The sequence below is a fragment of the Taudactylus pleione genome, unplaced genomic scaffold, assembly GCF_031769625.1.
Source record: "Taudactylus pleione unplaced genomic scaffold, aTauple2 ptg000285l, whole genome shotgun sequence".
Classification (NCBI taxonomy): Eukaryota; Metazoa; Chordata; class Amphibia; order Anura; family Myobatrachidae; genus Taudactylus; species Taudactylus pleione.
Genome location: NW_028284687.1, coordinates 197577 through 219656, shown reverse-complemented (window position 1 = coordinate 219656; position 22080 = coordinate 197577). Strand labels below are relative to the sequence as shown.

The 22080-nt window shown below is 44.0% G+C and overlaps 2 protein-coding genes across 4 annotated transcripts in view; one reads left to right on the top strand and one right to left on the bottom strand.

The window, feature by feature from the left end:
* Window positions 1-5547, bottom strand: part of LOC148512026 (uncharacterized) — an 89802-nt gene extending 84255 nt beyond the window's left edge. For both annotated transcript variants that reach the window (XM_088482357.1, XM_088482358.1), the window contains exons 1-2: window positions 5459-5547; window positions 4296-4422 (exon numbers count right to left, since the gene is read on the bottom strand). The gene's annotated coding sequence lies outside the window, so the exon portion shown is untranslated. The remainder of the gene's footprint in view (window positions 1-4295; window positions 4423-5458) is intronic.
* A 154-nt stretch (window positions 5548-5701) lies between these two features.
* On the top strand, window positions 5702-22080 carry LOC148512025 (uncharacterized). Of its 2 annotated transcripts, none has more exons than XM_088482354.1 (6): window positions 5702-5787; window positions 12732-12923; window positions 13771-13849; window positions 13969-14066; window positions 14215-14608; window positions 19907-22080. In XM_088482354.1, exons 1-6 carry the CDS (start codon window positions 5719-5721, stop codon window positions 20896-20898), a joined length of 1824 nt encoding a protein of 607 aa, XP_088338480.1. In that variant the 5' UTR covers window positions 5702-5718; the 3' UTR covers window positions 20899-22080. The 2 variants fall into 2 exon arrangements, with proteins under 2 accessions (XP_088338480.1, XP_088338479.1); XM_088482353.1 differs by having other exon boundaries at window positions 19904-22080.

The following is a 22080-nucleotide window of genomic DNA, read 5'->3' as shown; positions in this document are numbered from 1 at the left end:
TAATATCTGTATAGTCTCTATTATCCCCAGCCAGCAGATCTATTACCAGAGAGATACAGGGCGCTGTCATCTGTACAGTACACTGACGTGTAATAGTGATCTATATACACACATCATATGCAGATGGCAGTATAATAATACCTGTATAGTCCCTATTATCCCCAGCCAGCAGATGTATTACCAGAGCGATACAGGGCGCTGTCATCTGTACAGTACACTGACGTGTAATAGTGATCTATATATACACATCATATGCAGATGGCAGTATAATAATATCTGTATAGTCCTTATTATCCCCAGCCAGCAGATCTATTACCAGAGCGATACAGGGCGCTGTCATCTGTACAGTACACTGACGTGTAATAGTGATCTATATACACACATCATATGCAGATGGCAGTATAATAATACCTGTATAGTCCCTATTATCCCCAGCCAGCAGATCTATTACCAGAGAGATACAGGGCGCTGTCATCTGTACAGTACACTGATGTGTAATAGTGATCTATATACACACATCATATGCAGATGGCAGTATAATAATATCTGTATAGTCCCTATTATCCCCAGCCAGCAGATCTATTACCAGAGAGATACAGGGCGCTGTCATCTGTACAGTACACTGATGTGTAATAGTGATCTATATACACATATCATATGCAGATGGCAGTATAATAATATCTGTATAGTCTCTATTATCCCCAGCCAGCAGGTCTATTACCAGAGAGATACAGGGCGCTGTCATCTGTACAGTACACTGATGTGTAATAGTGATCTATATACACATATCATATGCAGATGGCAGTATAATAATATCTGTATAGTCCCTATTATCCCCAGCCAGCAGATCTATTACCAGAGAGATACAGGACGCTGTCATCTGTACAGTACACTGATGTGTAATAGTGATCTATATACACACATCATATGCAGATGGCAGTATAATAATATCTGTATAGTCCTTATTATCCCCAGCCAGCAGATCTATTACCAGAGAGATACAGGGCGCTGTCATCTGTACAGTACAGTGATGTGTAATAGTGATCTATATACACATATCATATGCAGATGGCAGTATAATAATATCTGTATAGTCCTTATTATCCCCAGCCAGCAGATCTATTACCAGAGAGATACAGGGCGCTGTCATCTGTACAGTACACTGATGTGTAATAGTGATCTATATACACAAATCATATGCAGATGGCAGTATAATAATATCTGTATAGTCCCTATTACCCCCAGCCAGCAGATCTATTACCAGAGAGATACAGGGCACTGTCATCTGTACAGTACACTGATGTGTAATAGTGATCTATATACACATATCATATGCAGATGGCAGTATAATAATATCTGTATAGTCCCTATTATCCCCAGCCAGCAGCCCTATTACCAGAGAGATACAGGGCGCTGTCATCTGTACAGTACACTGATGTGTAATAGTGATCTATATATACACATCATATGCAGATGGCAGTATAATAATATCTGTATAGTCCCTATTATCCCCAGCCAGCAGATCTATTACCAGAGACATACAGGGCGCTGTCATCTGTACAATACACTGATGTGTAATAGTGATCTATATACACATATCATATGCAGATGGCACTATAATAATATCTGTATAGTCCCTATTATCCCCAGCCAGCAGCTCTATTACCAGAGAGATACAGGGCGCTGTCATCTGTACAGTACACTGATGTGTAATAGTGATCTATATACACATATCATATGCAGATGGCAGTATAATAATATCTGTATAGTCCCTATTATCCCCAGCCAGCAGATCTATTACCAGAGAGATACAGGGCGCTGTCATCTGTACAGTACACTGACGTGTAATAGTGATCTATATACACATATCATATGCAGATGGCAGTATAATAATATCTGTATAGTCTCTATTATCCCCAGCCAGCATATCTATTACCAGAGAGATACAGGGCGCTGTCATCTGTACAGTACAGTGATGTGTAATAGTGATCTATATACACATATCATATGCAGATGGCAGAATAATAATATCTGTATAGTCCTTATTATCCCCAGCCAGCAGATCTATTACCAGAGAGATACAGGGCGCTGTCATCTGTACAGTACACTGACGTGTAATAGTGATCTATATACACACATCATATGCAGATGGCAGTATAATAATACCTGTATAGTCCCTATTATCCCCAGCCAGCAGATGTATTACCAGAGAGATACAGGGCGCTGTCATCTGTACAGTACACTGATGTGTAATAGTGATCTATATACACATATCATATGCAGATGGCAGTATAATAATATCTGTATAGTCCTTATTATCCCCAGCCAGCAGATCTATTACCAGAGCGATACAGGGCGCTGTCATCTGTACAGTACACTGACGTGTAATAGTGATCTATATACACACATCATATGCAGATGGCAGTATAATAATACCTGTATAGTCCCTATTATCCCCAGCCAGCAGATCTATTACCAGAGAGATACAGGGCGCTGTCATCTGTACAGTACACTGATGTGTAATAGTGATCTATATACACACATCATATGCAGATGGCAGTATAATAATATCTGTATAGTCCCTATTATCCCCAGCCAGTAGATCTATTACCAGAGAGATACAGGGCGCTGTCATCTGTACAGTACACTGATGTGTAATAGTGATCTATATACACATATCATATGCAGATGGCAGTATAATAATATCTGTATAGTCCCTATTATCCCCAGCCAGCAGCCCTATTACCAGAGAGATACAGGGCGCTGTCATCTGTACAGTACACTGATGTGTAATAGTGATCTATATACACATATCATATGCAGATGGCAGTATAATAATATCTGTATAGTCCCTATTATCCCCAGCCAGCAGCCCTATTACCAGAGAGATACAGGGCGCTGTCATCTGTACAGTACACTGATGTGTAATAGTGATCTATGGCCCTCATTCAGAGCCGTACGCTCTGAGCAGAGCGCACGCTCTGCATGAGGGCCGGGCTCCATTTTCATGGAGCGTCCTCCTGGACGCTTGTATAGCTGTGGGTCACCACCCACAGGCTATACGAGCGTGCATTTTGATGGCCGCGATGGTCGTGACCATCGCGACCATCGAAATTGCGAACCGGAGCCTGCGGTTGAGGTTTTCAACCGCAAGCTCCGGAGTGATTTTGGCTCTATCAGAGCTAAAATCACTCCCACTGACATCACTAGTGATGTCAGTGGGCCGGCTTCTGACGGGAGGCGTTCCCGTGGGAACGCCCCCGTCAGGGAGGCACGCCCCCGGCACGCCCACCAAAGGGGGCGTGCTGTCAATCAACATTGACAGCACGCCCCCTTTGATCGGACACAACGAGCGAAGGAAAGTCCTTCGCTCGTCGTGTCTGGCGCATGCGCACGACGGAGCTCCCTCCGTCGTGCGCATGCTCAGTGCAGACCATCGACCCACTTGCGAGCGGACAGCCGCTCGCGAGTGGGTCTGAATCAGGCCCTATATACACACATCATATGCAGATGGCAGTATAATAATATCTGTATAGTCCCTATTATCCCCAGCCAGCAGCCCTATTACCAGAGAGATACAGGGCGCTGTCATCCACACATCACGGCTTTAGCTCTGTAACAGGGTGACAAGTAATTAGATGTTACTGAGGTTACTAATTATACACAACACGTGGGAATGAATCTCATACATCACTACAAAAGGCACCGAGTTACTATGCAGGGTGATATTATAGACGCTACAGCCATCGGCGTGACTCTGAGGCTCACGAAGGTCCGGATGTAGCAGCACCGGGCGATATGTTTTGCATAATGCGCACGGTCAGCAGCGGGCTACATATACACCTGGGTCTGCTCACAAACAGTTTACAGTGGCGGCATCTGAATGGGAGTTTGGGAGTGAAAACAGAGATTACATACTTGTTATAATCACCTTGTAATATAAAATGTGATTAGTCCACAAGTGCTGGTAATTATATATACACAGAATGTTCCTTTTTTTATCTCCTTTTCATTTTAAGATCCTTCAGGGAACTTCAGGAAATTTCTTCTAGAACAACAATGAAACCTCATCAATGGTAATTACCGGCACTTCTCATACTCACCAGCCGGACCGACCACACATTAGAACAGTGAGACGCGGACATCAAAAGGGGCTTTTATACCCTTCACCAGCATTAGATTTGTTATACACTCAACTCTATATAGGTAATGCACTCACCTATATATAATATGTTACATTCAACAAAAGTTATCATTAATCGGGTACCCCACATTGGATGGAAAGTTATGCTCACCAGGAATAGAATTATAGATCTTGGTATTCTTGAAGTCAATGCAAGTTAATCTTTTTCGTCTAGTGCAGGAAAGATGTGAGGTCTGTTTGTTTAAACGTGGTTATTCCTTCATCTGTCAAGGACACCCCTATATAATAATAATACCACATATCAGTGTGTGCTGGGAGCTGTGTTATCACCCTCATATATCACTGTACAGTCCGCTCTCCCTATATAATAATAATACCACATATCAGTGTGTGCTGGGAGCTGTGTTATCACCCTCATGTATCACTGTACAGTCCCCTCTCCCCTATATAATAATAATACCACATATCAGTGTGTGCTGGGAGCTGTGTTATTCCCCCCTCATATATCACTGTACAGCCCCCTCTCCCCCTATATAATAATAATACCAGATATTAGTGTGTGCTGGGAGCTGTGTTATTCCCCCTCATGTATCACTGTACAGTCCCCTCTCCCTATATAATAATAATACCACATATCAGTGTGTGCTGGGAGCTGTGTTATTCCCCCTCATGTATCACTGTACAGTCCCCTCCCCCCTACATAATAATAATACCACATATCAGTGTGTGCTGGGAGCTGTGTTATTCCCCCTCATATATCACTGTACAGTCCCCTCCCCCCTATATAATAATAATACCACATATTAGTGTGTGCAGGGAGCTGTGTTATTCCCCCTCATATATCACTGCACAGTCCCCTCCCCCTATATAATAATACCACATATCAGTGTGTGCTGGGAGCTGTGTTATTCCCCCTCATATATCACTGCACAGTCCCCTCCCCCTATATAATAATACCACATATCAGTGTGTGCTGGGAGCTGTGTTATTCCCCCTCATATATCACTGTACAGTCCCCTCTCTCCTATATAATAATAATACCACATATCAGTGTGTGCTGGGAGCTGTGTCATTCCCCCTCATATATCACTGTACAGTCCCCTCCCCCCTATATAATAATAATACCACATATCAGTGTGTGCTGGGAGCTGTGTTATTCCCCCTCATATATCACTGTACAGTCCCCTCTCCCCCTATATAATAATAATACTACATATCAGTGTGTGCTGGGAGCTGAGTTATTCCCCCTCATATATCACTGTACAGTCCCCTCCCCCTATATAATAATAATATAATATATACAGGACACGTTACCTGGATCCGGCTGTCAGGAATGTCTATGACAAAATGGCAGCTAAAGCCCCTGTGACCCCGCCCCCTCTGCTCTGTGACAGGGAGACTATAAGAATATGGCCGCCGGTCACCGTACATGAGGACACTATTATACACAAATGCTGTTACTCTAGTGATGAAGCTGTGAGTGGGAGGAGCTGGTTGCTGCTAGTTACAGGACGTCCTTCCTACTTTGTGCCGCCTGATTGGCTACTCGCTGCTGCCAATCACCGCTCTGAGGGATGAGAGATGGTGTCCTCGGGCTGTTGTCGTCCAATATATCCTTCCATAGTGTCCGGCTGCAGCAGCAGGTAATGGCGTCTTACTATACAGGGGGAGCAGCCTGTGGTGCCAACTATACAGGGGGAGCAGCCTGTGGTGCCAACTATACAGGGGGAGCAGCCTGTGGTGTCGTGTTGTTATTGTGCAGGGGGAGCAGCCTGTGGTGTCCTGTTATTAATATACAGGGGGAGCAGCCTGTGGTGTCGTGTTATTATACAGGGGGAGCAGCCTGTGGTGTCCTGTTATTAATATACAGGGGGAGCAGCCTGTGGTGTCCTGTTATTATTATACAGAGGGAGTAGCCTGTGGTGTCCTGTTAATATTATTATACAGGGGGAGCAGCCTGTGGTGTCCTGTTATTATTATTATTATTATTATTATTATTATTATTATTATACAGAGGGAGTAGCCTGTGGTGTCCTGTAATTATTATTATTATACAGAGGGAGTAGCCTGTGGTGGGTTGTTGTTGTTATTATACAGAGGGAGCAGACTGTGGTGTCCTGTTATTATTATTATACAGAGGGAGCAGACTGTGGTGTCCTGTTGTTATTATTATACAGAGGGAGCAGCCTGTGGTGTCCTGTTATTATTATACAGAGGGAGTAGCCTGTGGTGGCATATTATTATTATTATTATTATACAGAGGGAGCAGCCTGTGGTGTCCTGTTGTTGTTGTTGTTGTTGTTGTTATTATTATTATTATTATACAGGGGGAGCAGCCTGTGGTGTCCTGTTATTATTATTATTATTATTATTATACAGAAGGAGTAGCCTGTGGTGGCCTGTTAATATTATTATACAGGGGGAGCAGCCTGTGGTGTCCTGTTATTATTATTATTATTATTATTATTATTATTATTATTATACAGAGGGAGTAGCCTGTGGTGTCCTGTAATTATTATGATTATACAGAGGGAGTAGCCTGTGGTGGGTTGTTGTTGTTATTATACAGAGGGAGCAGACTGTGGTGTCCTGTTATTATTATTATACAGAGGGAGCAGCCTGTGGTGTCCTGTTGTTATTATTATACAGAGGGAGCAGCCTGTGATGACCTGTTATTATACAGAGGGAGCAGCCTGTGGTGTCCTGTTATCATACAGATGGAGCAGCCTGTGGTGTGCCGGCCTCTGAGGAGCCTTATGGGGCTGGGTCACAGGAACGTCTGACACTGACCAGGGCTCTATGGCTGGAGGGAAAGGGGAGACTTACTGGTCACTCAGTGTTACATGTCTGACTGTGGTTATACAGATAACGGAGACTCTGATTGGGTCCTATAAGGGGAGACCACTCAGACGTTACATTGTATAGAAGTATATTTAGTATATATCAGACTTAAAACAACCTTTATTTTTTATAAAATTGATATAATGAGCTAAAGATTGAGGCCTGTGTGTAATGGGATGTATCACCTGCTGAGGTTAATTATTCAATAACAATTATATAACTCAATCTCCTAATGAGAAAAGGTAAAAATATTAAAAACTATATATATGTAGAAATGTCTAATCCATAGATTTTAGCCAATCAGCCGGATTCTGTGTCAGTATATAATGCCGCCATCTTCTTAGGATTCTGTATGTAATGTATACAGCTCTATGGGGTCATTCCTATTAGGTGCGAATTGCGAGTAGTGAGTTTGTTTCTTTAAACTCGCACACTTATAAATGCCTATTCGCACTACTCGCAGCGGAGGGGTGCGAATTTACTGCCAAATGAGAGAAAGGCATGAATATGTGTGGAGACAATCCTGTACCCCCCAAAATGGATAATTTCATTAGCAGGACCGTATAGACGGCTGTTTGTGACCATTAGGAAGTTACTGTAGGTTTTGTCAAATGGCTGATTTGTGTTTTTTGTAAAAAAAAAAATGCAAGAAAATGATAAAAAAAACAAAAAATGCAAAAAAAAAGTAGCAAAAAGGTTGATTTTGGAATACGTTTAGGGAACCTTGAAAAATGTAAAAAAATTCTAAAAACAATAAGTTTTCGAATAAAAAAGTAGTGTGATTAAATTTCAGGTGCCTAAACTAATGAAAAAGTTGATTTTGGAGTAATTTGAGGAAATTTTTTTGTTCTGCTCCAAAAAATTCAATGTAATTTTAGGACTAATTAAGCTAATTGGAAACTTCCAATTGCCTAATTGGGAGGAGGGGGGGAAGGGGGTGTCAAAGGGGTTCAGCGCAGTGCCCCGGCATTTTAGCTTTAAAATAAAGATTTTTCTCTCCATCTCTCATCCTCAGGGAGGTGCGAGTGGAAAGTGGCGAATTTAATTAAGCTGTCCAGCGAGCCGGTTATTATACAGGCATCAGATTTAGGTAAGCTGTCCAGCGAGCCGGTTACTATACAGGCATCAGATTTAGGTAAGCTGTCCAGCGAGCCGGTTATTATACAGGCATCAGATTTATGTAAGCTGTCCAGCGAGCCAGTTATTATACATGCATCAGATGTAGGTAAGCTGTCCAGCGAGCCGGTTACTATACAGGCATCAGATTTAGGTAAGCTGCCCAGTGAGCCGGTTACTATACAGGCATCAGATTTAGGTAAGCTGCCCAGTGAGCTGGTTATTATACAGGCATCAGATGTAGGTAAGCTGTCCAGTGAGCCAGTTACTATACAGGCATCAGATTTAGGTAAGCTGTCCAGCGAGCCGGTTACTATACAGGCATCAGATGTAGGTAAGCTGTCCAGTGAGCTGGTTATTATACAGGCATCAGATTTAGGTAAGCTGTCCAGCGAGCCGGTTACTATACAGGCATCAGATTTAGGTAAGCTGTCCAGCGAGCCGGTTACTATACAGGCATCAGATTTAGGTAAGCTGCCCAGCGAGCTGGTTACTATAGAGGCATAAGATTTAGGTAAGCTGCCCAGTGAGCCGGTTACTATACAGGCATCAGATTTAGGTAAGCTGCCCAGTGAGCTGGTTATTATACAGGCATAAGATTTAGGTAAGCTGCCCAGTGAGCCGGTTACTATACAGGCATCAGATTTAGGTAAGCTGTCCAGTGAGCCAGTTACTATACAGGCATCAGATTTAGGTAAGCTGTCCAGCGAGCCGGTTACTATACAGGCATCAGATGTAGGTAAGCTGTCCAGTGAGCTGGTTATTATACAGGCATCAGATTTAGGTAAGCTGTCCAGCGAGCCGGTTACTATGCAGGCATCAGATTTAGGTAAGCTGTCCAGTGAGCTGGTTATTATACAGGCATCAGATTTAGGTAACCTGTCCAGCGAGCCGGTTACTATACAGGCATCAGATTTAGGTAAGCTGTCCAGCGAGCCGGTTACTATACAGGCATCAGATTTAGGTAAGCTGTCCTGTGAGCTGGTTATTATACAGGCATCAGATTTAGGTAAGCTGTCCAGCGAGCCGGTTACTATACAGGTATCAGATTTAGGTAAGCTGTCCTGTGAACCGGTTACTATGCAGGCATCAGATTTAGGTAAGCTGTCCAGCGAGCTGGTTATTATACAGGCATCAGATGTAGGTAAGCTGTCCAGTGAGCCAGTTACTATACAGGCATCAGATTTAGGTAAGCTGTCCAGCGAGCCGGTTACTATACAGGCATCAGATTTAGGTAAGCTGTCCTGTGAGCCGGTTACTATACAGGCATCAGATTTAGGTAAGCTGCCCAGTGAGCTGGTTATTATACAGGCATCAGATGTAGGTAAGCTGTCCAGTGAGCCAGTTACTATACAGGCATCAGATTTAGGTAAGCTGTCCAGCGAGCCGGTTACTATACAGGCATCAGATGTAGGTAAGCTGTCCAGTGAGCTGGTTATTATACAGGCATCAGATTTAGGTAAGCTGTCCAGCGAGCCGGTTACTATACAGGCATCAGATTTAGGTAAGCTGTCCAGCGAGCCGGTTACTATACAGGCATCAGATTTAGGTAAGCTGCCCAGCGAGCTGGTTACTATAGAGGCATAAGATTTAGGTAAGCTGCCCAGTGAGCCGGTTACTATACAGGCATCAGATTTAGGTAAGCTGCCCAGTGAGCTGGTTATTATACAGGCATAAGATTTAGGTAAGCTGCCCAGTGAGCCGGTTACTATACAGGCATCAGATTTAGGTAAGCTGTCCAGTGAGCCAGTTACTATACAGGCATCAGATTTAGGTAAGCTGTCCAGCGAGCCGGTTACTATACAGGCATCAGATGTAGGTAAGCTGTCCAGTGAGCTGGTTATTATACAGGCATCAGATTTAGGTAAGCTGTCCAGCGAGCCGGTTACTATGCAGGCATCAGATTTAGGTAAGCTGTCCAGTGAGCTGGTTATTATACAGGCATCAGATTAAGGTAAGCTGTCCAGCGAGCCGGTTATTATACAGGCATCAGATTTAGGTAAGCTGTCCAGCGAGCCGGATACTATACAGGTATCAGATTTAGGTAAGCTGTCCTGTGAGCTGGTTATTATACAGGCATCAGATTTAGGTAACCTGTCCAGCGAGTCTGTTACTATACAGGCATCAGATTTAGGTAAGCTGTCCTGTGAACCGGTTACTATGCAGGCATCAGATTTAGGTAAGCTGTCCAGCGAGCCGGTTACTATACAGGCATCAGATTTAGGTAAGCTGTCCAGCGAGCCGGTTACTATACAGGCATCAGATTTAGGTAAGCTGCCCAGCGAGCTGGTTACTATAGAGGCATAAGATTTAGGTAAGCTGCCCAGTGAGCCGGTTACTATACAGGCATCAGATTTAGGTAATCTGTCCAGCGAGCCGGTTACTATACAGGCATCAGATTTAGGTAAGCTGCCCAGTGAGCCGGTTACTATACAGGCATCAGATTTAGGTAATCTGTCCAGCGAGCCGGTTACTATACAGGCATCAGATTTAGGTAAGCTGTCCAGTGAGCTGGTTATTATACAGGCATCAGATTTAGGTAAGCTGTCCAGCGAGCCGGTTACTATGCAGGCATCAGATTTAGGTAAGCTGTCCAGTGAGCTGGTTATTATACAGGCATCAGATTAAGGTAAGCTGTCCAGCGAGCCGGTTATTATACAGGCATCAGATTTAGGTAAGCTGTCCAGCGAGCCGGATACTATATAGGTATCAGATTTAGGTAAGCTGTCCTGTGAGCTGGTTATTATACAGGCATCAGATTTAGGTAACCTGTCCAGCGAGTCTGTTACTATACAGGCATCAGATTTAGGTAAGCTGTCCTGTGAACCGGTTACTATGCAGGCATCAGATTTAGGTAAGCTGTCCAGCGAGCCGGTTACTATACAGGCATCAGATTTAGGTAAGCTGTCCAGCGAGCCGGTTACTATACAGGCATCAGATTTAGGTAAGCTGCCCAGCGAGCTGGTTACTATAGAGGCATAAGATTTAGGTAATCTGTCCAGCGAGCCAGTTATTATACATGCATCAGATGTAGGTAAGCTGTCCAGCGAGCCGGTTACTATACAGACATCAGATTTAGGTAAGCTGCCCAGCGAGCCGGTTATTATACAGGCATCAGATGTAGGTAAGCTGTCCAGCGAGCCGGTTACTATACAGGCATCAGATTTAGGTAAGCTGCCCAGCGAGCCGGTTATTATACAGGCATCAGATTTAGGTAAGCTGCCCAGCGAGCCGGTTACTATACAGACATCAGATTTAGGTAAGCTGCCCAGCGAGCCGGTTACTATACAGGCATCAGATGTAGGTAAGCTGTCCAGCGAGCCGGTTATTATACAGGCATCAGATTTAGGTAAGATGTCCAGTGAGCGGGTTATTATACAGACATCAGATGTAGGTAAGCTGTCCAGCGAGCCGGTTACTATACAGACATCAGATTTAGGTAAGCTGCCCAGCGAGCCGGTTACTATACAGGCATCAGATGTAGGTAAGATGTCCAGCGAGCCGGTTACTATACAGGCATCAGATTTAGGTAAGCTGTCCAGCGAGCGGGTTATTATACAGGCATTAATTATTATTCAGCTCTGCAGTGAGGAAATTGCTAGTCAGACATTATAGAGGCATCTAATATACATCTGAGCTTGTTACGCTCTGCAGGGAGCAGGTTTTCATTGAGCAGGTTAATATATGAACATTGCACATTGTTAGGCTGTGCAATGTATAATACACATATATTGTGCATTAAGTAATAATATTGCATTCATAGGAATATAATCTCCCCTCCTAGACAGCTTTGTAAAGTGTCCTTAATATATTCTCAGATCACCATTATATAGATGTCTATAACACTTACACTCGGTCCAGTCACTATAATAGTGTAATAGCTTGCAGCTTATTGATGTGATCTATACAGTCTGATATTGTCTATGGCAATGAAGTATCAGACATGTATTTACTCCCAGACTGAGTGTAAAGTCAGCATTCAGTATAGGTGATCACATATAGTGGGATGGCTGTAATAAGGCACAGAAAAGAGCATAAGATAAAGAATAGAGGTTATATCCAAGGCTATATAGGTCATCCCACTCCTGCTCCTCAGTATTGTGCTGGGCATTTAATGCTGAATGAAAGGCTGGGGGACCATGCGCTGGGGTGAGAGAGATTAGTAGGAGATCGCAGCACAAGAGGTATAGTCTGATGTCTTTATGTGAGGTGGTGCCAATTAGATTACTACTATACTGACTAAGATTGATTTGGTCCATTGACATTGTCCTGGTCAGTGTTGTACATTAATGTCATTGGACAAAATCAATCTCAGTCAATATAGTAGTAAACCTTACAGATTATCTATCTGCTGCCTGGGGAGGTGAGAGGATCTGGGAGTGTCACAGTGACATCACTTATATCTATAGTAATAATACAGGGACATGACTGGGGAGGTGAGGGGATCTGGAAGTGTCACAGTGACATCACTTATATCTATAGTAATAATACAGGGACATGACTGGGGAGGTGAGAGGATCTGGGAGTTTCACTGTGACCTCACGTATATCTTTAATAATAATAACACAGGGGCAAGATGAGGGAACTGGAAGTGTATGCAGTGATATTTGGTGTCTCCCCCAATACATAGGATAATACAGTAGGGAAGAAGACATCCAGTGATTGTGAGACAACCAGCATCCGTCCCCGTGTGTCAGGAGGACTGAGCAGCACCCAGAGTCCCATCACGGTGCCTCGACCTCATTCACTCATACATAAGAGAATCAAAGACCAGAAGATCTTGGAACTCCCCAACAAGATCATTCAGCTGCTGGCTGGAGAGGTGACTGCTGGGAATGGGACATTATACAGTAACACCAGGGGATGTGTCTGGGTGATGACTGGAGAGGTGACTGCTGGGAATGGGACATTATACAGTAACACCAGGGGATGTGTCTGGGTGATGACTGGAGAGGTGACTGCTGGGAATGGGACATTATACAGTAACACCAGGGGATGTGTCTGGGTGATGACTGGAGAGGCGACTGCTAGGAATGGGACATTATACAGTAACACCAGGGGATGTGTCTGGGTGATGACTGGAGAGGTGACTGCTGGGAATGGGACATTATACAGTAACACCAGGGGATGTGTCTGGGTGATGACTGGAGAGGTGACTGCTGGGAATGGGACATTATACAGTAACACCAGGGGATGTGTCTGGGTGATGACTGGAGAGGCGACTGCTAGGAATGGGACATTATACAGTAACACCAGGGGATGTGTCTGGGTGATGACTGGAGAGGTGACTGCTAGGAATGGGACATTATACAGTAACACCAGGGGATGTGTCTGGGTGATGACTGGAGAGGCGACTGCTAGGAATGGGACATTATACAGTAACACCAGGGGATGTGTCTGGGTGATGACTGAAAGGTGACTGCTGGGAATGGGAAATTATACAGTAACACCGGGGGATGTGTCTGGGTGATGACCGGAGAGGTGACTGCTGGGAATGGGACATTATACAGTAACACCAGGGGATGTGTCTGGGTGATGACTGGAGAGGTGACTGCTGGGAATGGGACATTATACAGTAACACCAGGGGATGTGTCTGGGTGATGACTGTATCATTGTGTGTGTCAGGTTCCTATAAGGTGTCAGGATGTCATTGTCTGTCTCCATGCAGGAAGGGGAGTATATAGAGGAACACAGGGGTCTGTACAAGGACATGATGATGGAGAATCACCGGCCCCTCACATCACTGGGTAAGAGGAGACTGTCAATTATTGTACAGGGGAGAGCAGGTATGGGGGCCTCCTATATACACACGTCACCTGATAATTACATATATACAATGTACTCAGTCACTGTGTGTCTCCTACAGATGGACCCAGTAACAGAATTACCCCAGGTAGAGGTCCCCGTCCTCTTTATTCACAGGATTGTACAGAGGAGAATCACAGGATCCCACAGGAGCATCAGGTAGATGGGATTTAGGGTCTCACCAATAAACCAAAGTGACTGTCAATATACAGTATGATGTGTAGAACAGCTGTATGTGTCTTATTTACTAATTTTAGTCTGTGTTATCTCATTGAAGTCCGATGGTAATTTTTTATGGGTTATTTAGGGTGAAGATCTGGCTGATATTAAGGCAGAAGATATAGAGGGAGAAGAGACGTATGTCACTGATATGAAGGCAGAAGTTATGGAAGGAAAAGAAGAGACATATGTGACTGATATAAAGATAGAAGATACAGAGGGAGAAGAAGAGACATATATGACTGATATGAAGGCAGAAGATATAGAGGGAGAAGAAGAGACGTATGTGACTGATATGAAGGCAGAAGATATAGAGGGAGAAGAGACGTATGTGACTGATATGAAGGCAGAAGATATAAAGGGAGAAGAAGAGATGTATGTGACTGATATAAAGGCAGAAGATACAGAGGGAGAAGAAGAGACGTATGTGAGGGGTGATCAGCAGTGTAAGGAGGAGGAAATCCCTACAGATATCAGCACAGGTGAGTAATAAACACTTATTAAAGAAAAGAGTCACATATTCTCCTTGCTCAGGCACTACAACAATCTCTTATCCTACACCCTCCTCTGTCAGTACAAACTAATGAGGGAAATGTATCTGCCCAGTGGGGGAGTCAGAAGACATCTCAGAATAATTTTTTGCAGTACCAGCCAAGAGTTCTGACAAGTCCTCTTTTCACATTCTGATTCCCAAACATTAATACAAGGGTGGTCATTAAGGCCCCTTCCTCGGACATAATTCAGTCCCATGTTCGTCTGACACATCTGGTGTTAATACTTCACTGTTGGATTAATAACTTCAAAAAGACCATTCTTGTCCTGTCGCAGAGGAGGATGATCTTCCTGGGTATGCTGTTCCACACCACCCTGAAGAAGGTCTTTCTGCCTTTGGAAAACATTGTCGACATCCAGGCCTTGATTTGCTTGGTCCTGCGGAAGAGGCCGGTTTCGATCCATTTGTGCATGCTTCTGTTGGGATAACTTATGTCCATTCCAGGGACCTTCAGTTACATCTATCCAAGTGGCAGTGATCGCGCTGAACAAAAAATATTGTGGGTCCCAGGGACCCCTCACTTTTAGAAGTTGGGGTAGTACTACACTTTTTCTGGGCCCCATCACATATTATGGAGGATGAGGGCGGGAAGCAGTTATGCCAGTGCTGGGGGCAGGTAACAGTTGGGGTAGAGGGGGTTAAGGGCAAGCAGCAGTTGGTGTAGAGCTGTGGGTAAAGGCAGGAAGAAGTTGGGGTAGAGCAGGGGATAGATGGGAGTAAGTGCAGACAGCATTTGCGACAGTGCTGGGGGGCAAGGAGGGGGCTAGGGGCAGCCAGTGCTGATGGTAGGGAGGGGGTAAGGGTATATAGTTTAAGTATGGCAGCTGGTCCATCCTCCCCCTCACACACTATTGTTTGCCAAACAGTTGTACCTCCTTCTGGCCACCTACCCACCATGCTGTGTCATTAGCAACCACAGGAAGTTACCCCCACAGGACCAAAACAGCCACCTGATCACCCCCATGACACCAAACCCAGGGCAGCAGCAAAGACAGGACTATCTGGGGAAGTGGTGAGCGTGTGTGTGTGTGTGTGTGTATATATATATATATATATATATATATATATATATATATATATATATCACATCTTCCAAGAACAGAAGGAGGCGGCACTCATCCGGACATTAGAAAGTAAGGTGCATATTTAATAAGCCGACGTTTCAAAGCCGGAATGGCTTTATCATCAGGGTGTAAAATGTAACAGCGTACAGTGAAAGGTGCTTACCTTATATAGGTTATCACCAGGAATAAAAGTGCAGTGATTCTCGTGTTCCCTCAAGCCGGGCGGCGCGGGACTCCGACGTCATCAACCCGGGACCTAGCGCAAGGCACTCTGGAATGGTTGCCAGGGACGCTGTCGGGTCCCGATACTGCCACTGCTGCATAGCAACACTGGCCAACGCCACGGCTGTGGGATAAGAGAAATAAAAAACTAATATAAAAATATGGATGTGACTAAAACATGAATACTGTATACACTAATTAATAACAGTGACAATAATAAAAGATGAAGCGATACACAATTGAATCAAACATATATATCACACTTGTGTTGCTCTAAAAGGACCCATAGATACAAATTATATTATAACAGTTTTGTGGGACATAGCACCTCAGATATGGGTAACTTCAATCTACAACACTAAAGGAATATACAAACTATAAAAAGATTATGTCACTAATAATTCAAGTCCATGTAGGTCACAAGAAAGCAGACCATGTAATTTTGACCTTTCGAATAAGTGGATCCAGATGGATTTCATACGGAGAAGTCTGTTGGCTCGATCCCCTCCCAACGTCAGGGGAGGTACGTGGTCTATGATCTTATACCTAAGGCTAGCAAGTTGATGATCTGCTTCTTTAAAGTGCCTCGCCACGGGTTGATCAGATTCTTTCCCTTGGAGATCTAGTTTTATAGAGGAGAGACGGACAGCCATGCGCTCCTTAAACATCCTGGTGGTTTGTCCAACGTAGCTTAAACCACACGGACATGTCAAAAGGTATATCACGTATCTAGAAGTGCAAGTCAATACATGTCTGATGTTAAATTTCTTGCCTGTGTGAGGATGATAAAAGTGTGAACCTGGATCTAGGTATCCGCATGTCACACAAGATGCACATCTATAACATCCCGTTTTTTTAAATAGTTCCTGTTTGGTGTTGGAGCATCGGAGCGATATCCGTTTTCATTAATATGTTCTTAAGATTCCTACTTTGTAACTAATAAGGGGGGATTTATCCTGAAGTATTGGCAGGTCCTTGTCAGTCCGAATAATGGGCCACAAAGCTTTTGCAGCTTTAGATACTACTGGACTGGCCAATGTGTATTCCGTAACGAAGGGAATCCTAAGATCCATGTTCCCTTTTCATTTTGAGGCAAGAAGATGTTTCCTTGGTATTTGTAATAGCTCTTGTTTTTGTTGTAACAATGCCTGTTTGTTATATCCCCGTTGTAAAAATTTGGTGATGACAGAGTCCAAAGCTTTGTCTACGTCTTCTGGTGTACTTGTAATACGGGCAGCTCTCATCATTTGTGATTTTGCTAGGCTCCTTTTTAGAGCTGGGGGATGCCTGTTGTGCCCTGGAGAGGGGGACACCTGTATTGGGGGGATCCCCAGCTCCCCAGGGATTTCCGGCCTGGGCTGACTAGCAGTCAGGGGTGATGCTTTGGCTAGGGGGCCCGGTGAAAGGGGTCCCCTGGCTGTGGAATTGCTCCCCCGCTAGGAACAGTCCGGTACTGGTTCTGGAAGATACAGGGGGACCCTACTAATTTTTCCCCTGTATTTCCATAACCAGGACCAGCTCAGCCCAGTGCTGGTTGCCCTAAATACAGGGGACCTTACGTTGTTTTTCCCCCTGTATTTTGGCAACCAGGACTGGTTATGATTTGCCTGGTGCTGGTTGTGCCTAATACAGGGGACCCCTACATCGTTTGTCCTCCATATTTTTACATGCAGGACTGGCGGGGAAAAGCCCCCGGGGCTGGTTGTGTTTGGGGGGGGGGGGGGAGTATGTCCCTTTTTTATTTTACACAATTCAAATTTTAACACCTATGCATAGAAGGCTTCTTAGACATGATCTGAAATTTCACAAAACCTATTGACTTTCTGACACTCAAATTTCAAAAAGCAATGAAAATACGATCATTAAGGCTGACACCTCAATGGACGTGTTCCTTGCGTAGTACAGATATGGTATGCCATCACACCCTGTGGTTAACTGCAGATTCAGCTCTCTCACAGAATGAGATTGCTGTCACTCACAAAATGGTGGAGCTGCTCATTCACAGAATTGTGTGCTCATTGGAATACACACATGCAGTCTATGCAACTGAGGTCTGAGCAGAACATAGAGCTGCGCAGGTGGGATAAGAGTATGGTGGATGGGGGGGTGGACAGAGCGGTGTGGCTGGGGCAGAGGGGAAGATTAAGCAGTACAGGTGGGGGCGAGCCAAAGTGATACAGATGGGTGGAAAACAGTGGTGAACATGGGGGGAGACAGAGTGGCATGGATGCGGGAAGACAGATTGGTGTGGATGAGGAATACAGACCAGCACAATGGGAGAACACACAACAGTAGGGATTGGGGAAGACAGATTGGTGCGGTGGGAGGGGAAAGAGAGGATACATGTATATTACACCTCTTCCCTGCAAGCCTGGAGGTAGCAGCGTGTTACACCTGTCTCTATCAGCACTGGTGCTTACATCTTATCTTACACTACATCTCATGTATATTACACCTCTTCCCTGCAAGCCTGGGGGCAGCATGTTACACCTGTCTCTATCAGCACTGGTACTTACACCTTATCTTACACTACATCTCATGTATATTACACCTCTTCCCTGCAAGCCTGGAGGCAGCATGTTACACCTGTCTCTATCAGCACTGGTACTTACACCTTATCTTACACTACATCTCATGTATATTACACCTCTTCCCTGCAAGCCTGGAGGCAGCAGCATGTTACACCTGTCTCTATCAGCACTGGTACTTACACCTTATCTTACACTACATCTCATGTATATTACATCTCTTCCCTGCAAGCCTGGAGGCAGCAGCATGTTACACCTGTCTCTATCAGCACTGGTGCTTTCACCTTATCTTACACTATATCTCATGTATATTACACCTCTTCCCTGCAAGCCTGGAGGCAGCATGTTACACCTGTCTCTATCAGCACTGGTACTTACACCTTATCTTACACTACATCTCATGTATATTACACCTCTTCCCTGCAAGCCTGGAGGCAGCAGCATGTTACACCTGTCTCTATCAGCACTGGTACTTACATCTTATCTTACACTACGTCTCATGTATATTACACCTCTTCCCTGCAAGCCTGGAGGCAGCACAGTTTGTTTCACCTGTTTCAGCTTCAATTTCATTAATTGACAATGGATTAGTGATATAAAGCACATTTTCAGCTCTACATTAGAGACACCATCTTTTTGTCACAAAGTATTCTGCAAATTATTAATAGAAGCAAGTAAACCTCTCTCCCTCTATGTATACGCTCATATGCTAGAGACACCCATCCAGTAATAGGTAGGTCCTTCTTCCGATTAGATTACAGCAGTAACACATTGTAGGGATGGACTCCACAAGCTGTATGAAGCGCTGTGTATATAGTGTACACCAGGCCTCCTGAATAATCCACAATTTCCTTATATTCGCCAGTGGTAGAACCCATCATCCCACATGTGTTCTATTGGGTTCAATCTGGCAAATGAGGGACCAACTCATGATGCCTAACTCAGAGGACAGGTCCTCCAGCCATAATCTGGTGACTGTGGACCTGTGCGGTGGTGCATTGTCCTGCTGATAGAGCCTCTCCCGCCTAAGTGACTGCATTAATACACCTACTATGAAGTCTTGTTTATTGTCTCTTATATAGTAATATGCTGCCATCTTCACTGCAAGTTATATGATAACAGATTACACAGATATCTGCCTATATATAGTAAATCAACTGAGAAAGATACAATTTATTGCAGGGTGGGGTGTCATGTACAGGGAATGGAAGTGGCTGTCTCAGTTTCTGGCACATGAGTTTATATTTATAGATAGTATATTTTGGTGCCAGTTAATGATTTATATATTACCCCCAGCATCTTCCCATTTTATGGTTATTTGGGGACATTCACCACAGTCTGTATTGAATAATAAGAAATCTTATTGTGGGCAAACATTTATATTTCCGTATATATGTATATTATTCCCAGCAGATGGATGTAGCAGCCGAAATGTCTCAGAGGATCATCTCGTTATAACTCAGAATTGTGAAATTGATGATATCACCCGAGATTCTCCAGGAGAAAACCCAGTTACCCCAATTATACATCCAGTACCTCACAGTGCAGATATATCACCTGCTACCTCTGATCATGGGAAGTGTTCTGATAACTCAGATATTGGTTCCTCTGTTACATCTCGTACATTAGATAAAATATTTCCCTCTTCTGTAGATGCCAAACGTTTTACACAGAACACAAAGCTTATTACCCTTCAGCCAGCTAAAACAGGTGACAGGCCATTTCCATGCTCTGAGTGTAGGAAATGTTTTACACAGAAATCAAATCTTATAGTGCATCAGAGAACTCACACAGGTGAGAAACCATTTCCATGCCCTGAGTGTGGGAAATGTTTTACACAGAAATACCAGCTTGTTACACATCAGAAACGTCACACAGGTGAGAAACCATTTTCATGTGGTGAGTGTGGAAGATGTTTTACAACCAAATCATATCTTAAAACACATGAGAGAAGTCACACAGGTGAGAATCTTTTTCCATGTCCTGAGTGTGGGAAATGTTTTACACAGAAAACAGAACTTGTTACACATCAGAGAAGTCACACAGGTGAGAGACCATTTCCATGTTCTGAGTGTGGAAAATGTTTTACACAGAAATCACATCTTGATAAACATCAGAGACATCACACAGGTGAGAAACCATTTCCATGTTCTGAGTGTGGGGCATTTTTTAGACAGAAATCACATCTGGTTAAACATCAGAGACGTCACACAGATGCAAAACCATTTCCATGTTCTGAGTGTGGAAAATGTTTTACACAGAAATCACATCTTGTTACACATCAGAGATATCACACAGGTGAGAAACCATTTGCATGTTCCGAGTGTAGAAAATGTTTTACACAGAAATCACATCTTGTTACACATCAGAGAGGTCACACAGGTGAGAAACATGAGATATATTAAGACAGTGCAGAGTGAACGACAGCGAGGAACTAAAGATAACATCCAGGCAGCAATCGGGAATAGCCAGTATGGAGGGGTTGGGGACCTGATGGGGAGAAAGATGATAATTTAAGTTTTGGACATGTTTTTAAAAACCATACCCGGATTATGTGACAGTCTCCATTTGCCCATCCGGGTGCAGGCAGGCATAATTGGTAGTACAACCCAACTCTGCATGTCTCTGCTCACCCCTATACTGTGTTATATCATTCCCCATAGCATGTCTCTGCTCACCCCTATACTGTGTTTTATTATTCCCCATAGCATGTCTCTGCTCACCCCCATACTGTGTTTTATTATTCCCCATAGCATGTCTCTGCTCACCCCATACTGTGTTATATCATTCCCCATAGCATGTCTCTGCTCACCCCCATACTGTTATATCATTCCCCATAGCATGTCTCTGCTCACCCCCATACTTTTATATCATTCCCCATAGCATGTCTCTGCTCACCCCATACTGTGTTATATTATTCCCCATAGCGTGTCTCTGCTCACCCCATACTGTGTTATATCATTCCCCATAGCGTGTCTCTGCTCACCCTCATACTGTGTTATATCATTCCCCATAGCGTGTCCCTGCTCACCCCCATACTGTGTGTTATATCATTCCCCATAGCATGTCTCTGCTCACCCTTATACTGTGTTATATCATTCCCCATAGCATGTCTCTGCTCACCCTTATACTGTGTTATATCATTCCCCATAGCGTGTCTCTGCTCACCCTTATACTGTTATATCATTCCCCATAGCGTGTCTCTGCTCACCCCCATACTGTGTTATATCATTCCCCATAGCGTGTCTCTGCTCACCCCATACTGTGTTATATCATTCCCCATAGCATGTCTCTGCTCACTCCCATACTGTGTGTTATATTATTCCCCATAGCATGTCTCTGCTCACCCCCATACTGTGTTATATTATTCCCCATAGCATGTCTCTGCTCACCCCCATACTGTTATATCATTCCCCATAGCATGTCTCTGCTCACCCCCATACTGTGTTATATCATTCCCCATAGCATGTCTCTGCTCACCCCCATACTGTTATATCATTCCCCATAGCATGTCTCTGCTCACCCCCATACTGTTATATCATTCCCCATAGCATGTCTCTGCTCACCCCCATACTGTGTGTTATATC

Bases quoted from the DNA above. Each gene is read 5' to 3' on its own strand.
- LOC148512025 (XM_088482353.1), top strand. From the start codon at position 5,719: ATGAGAGATGGTGTCCTCGGGCTGTTGTCGTCCAATATATCCTTCCAT. The intron at 12,924-13,770 runs GTGACTGCTGGG...GTCTCCATGCAG, and splicing joins TTCAGCTGCTGGCTGGAGAG to GAAGGGGAGTATATAGAGGA. The intron at 13,850-13,968 runs GTAAGAGGAGAC...TGTCTCCTACAG, and splicing joins CCGGCCCCTCACATCACTGG to ATGGACCCAGTAACAGAATT.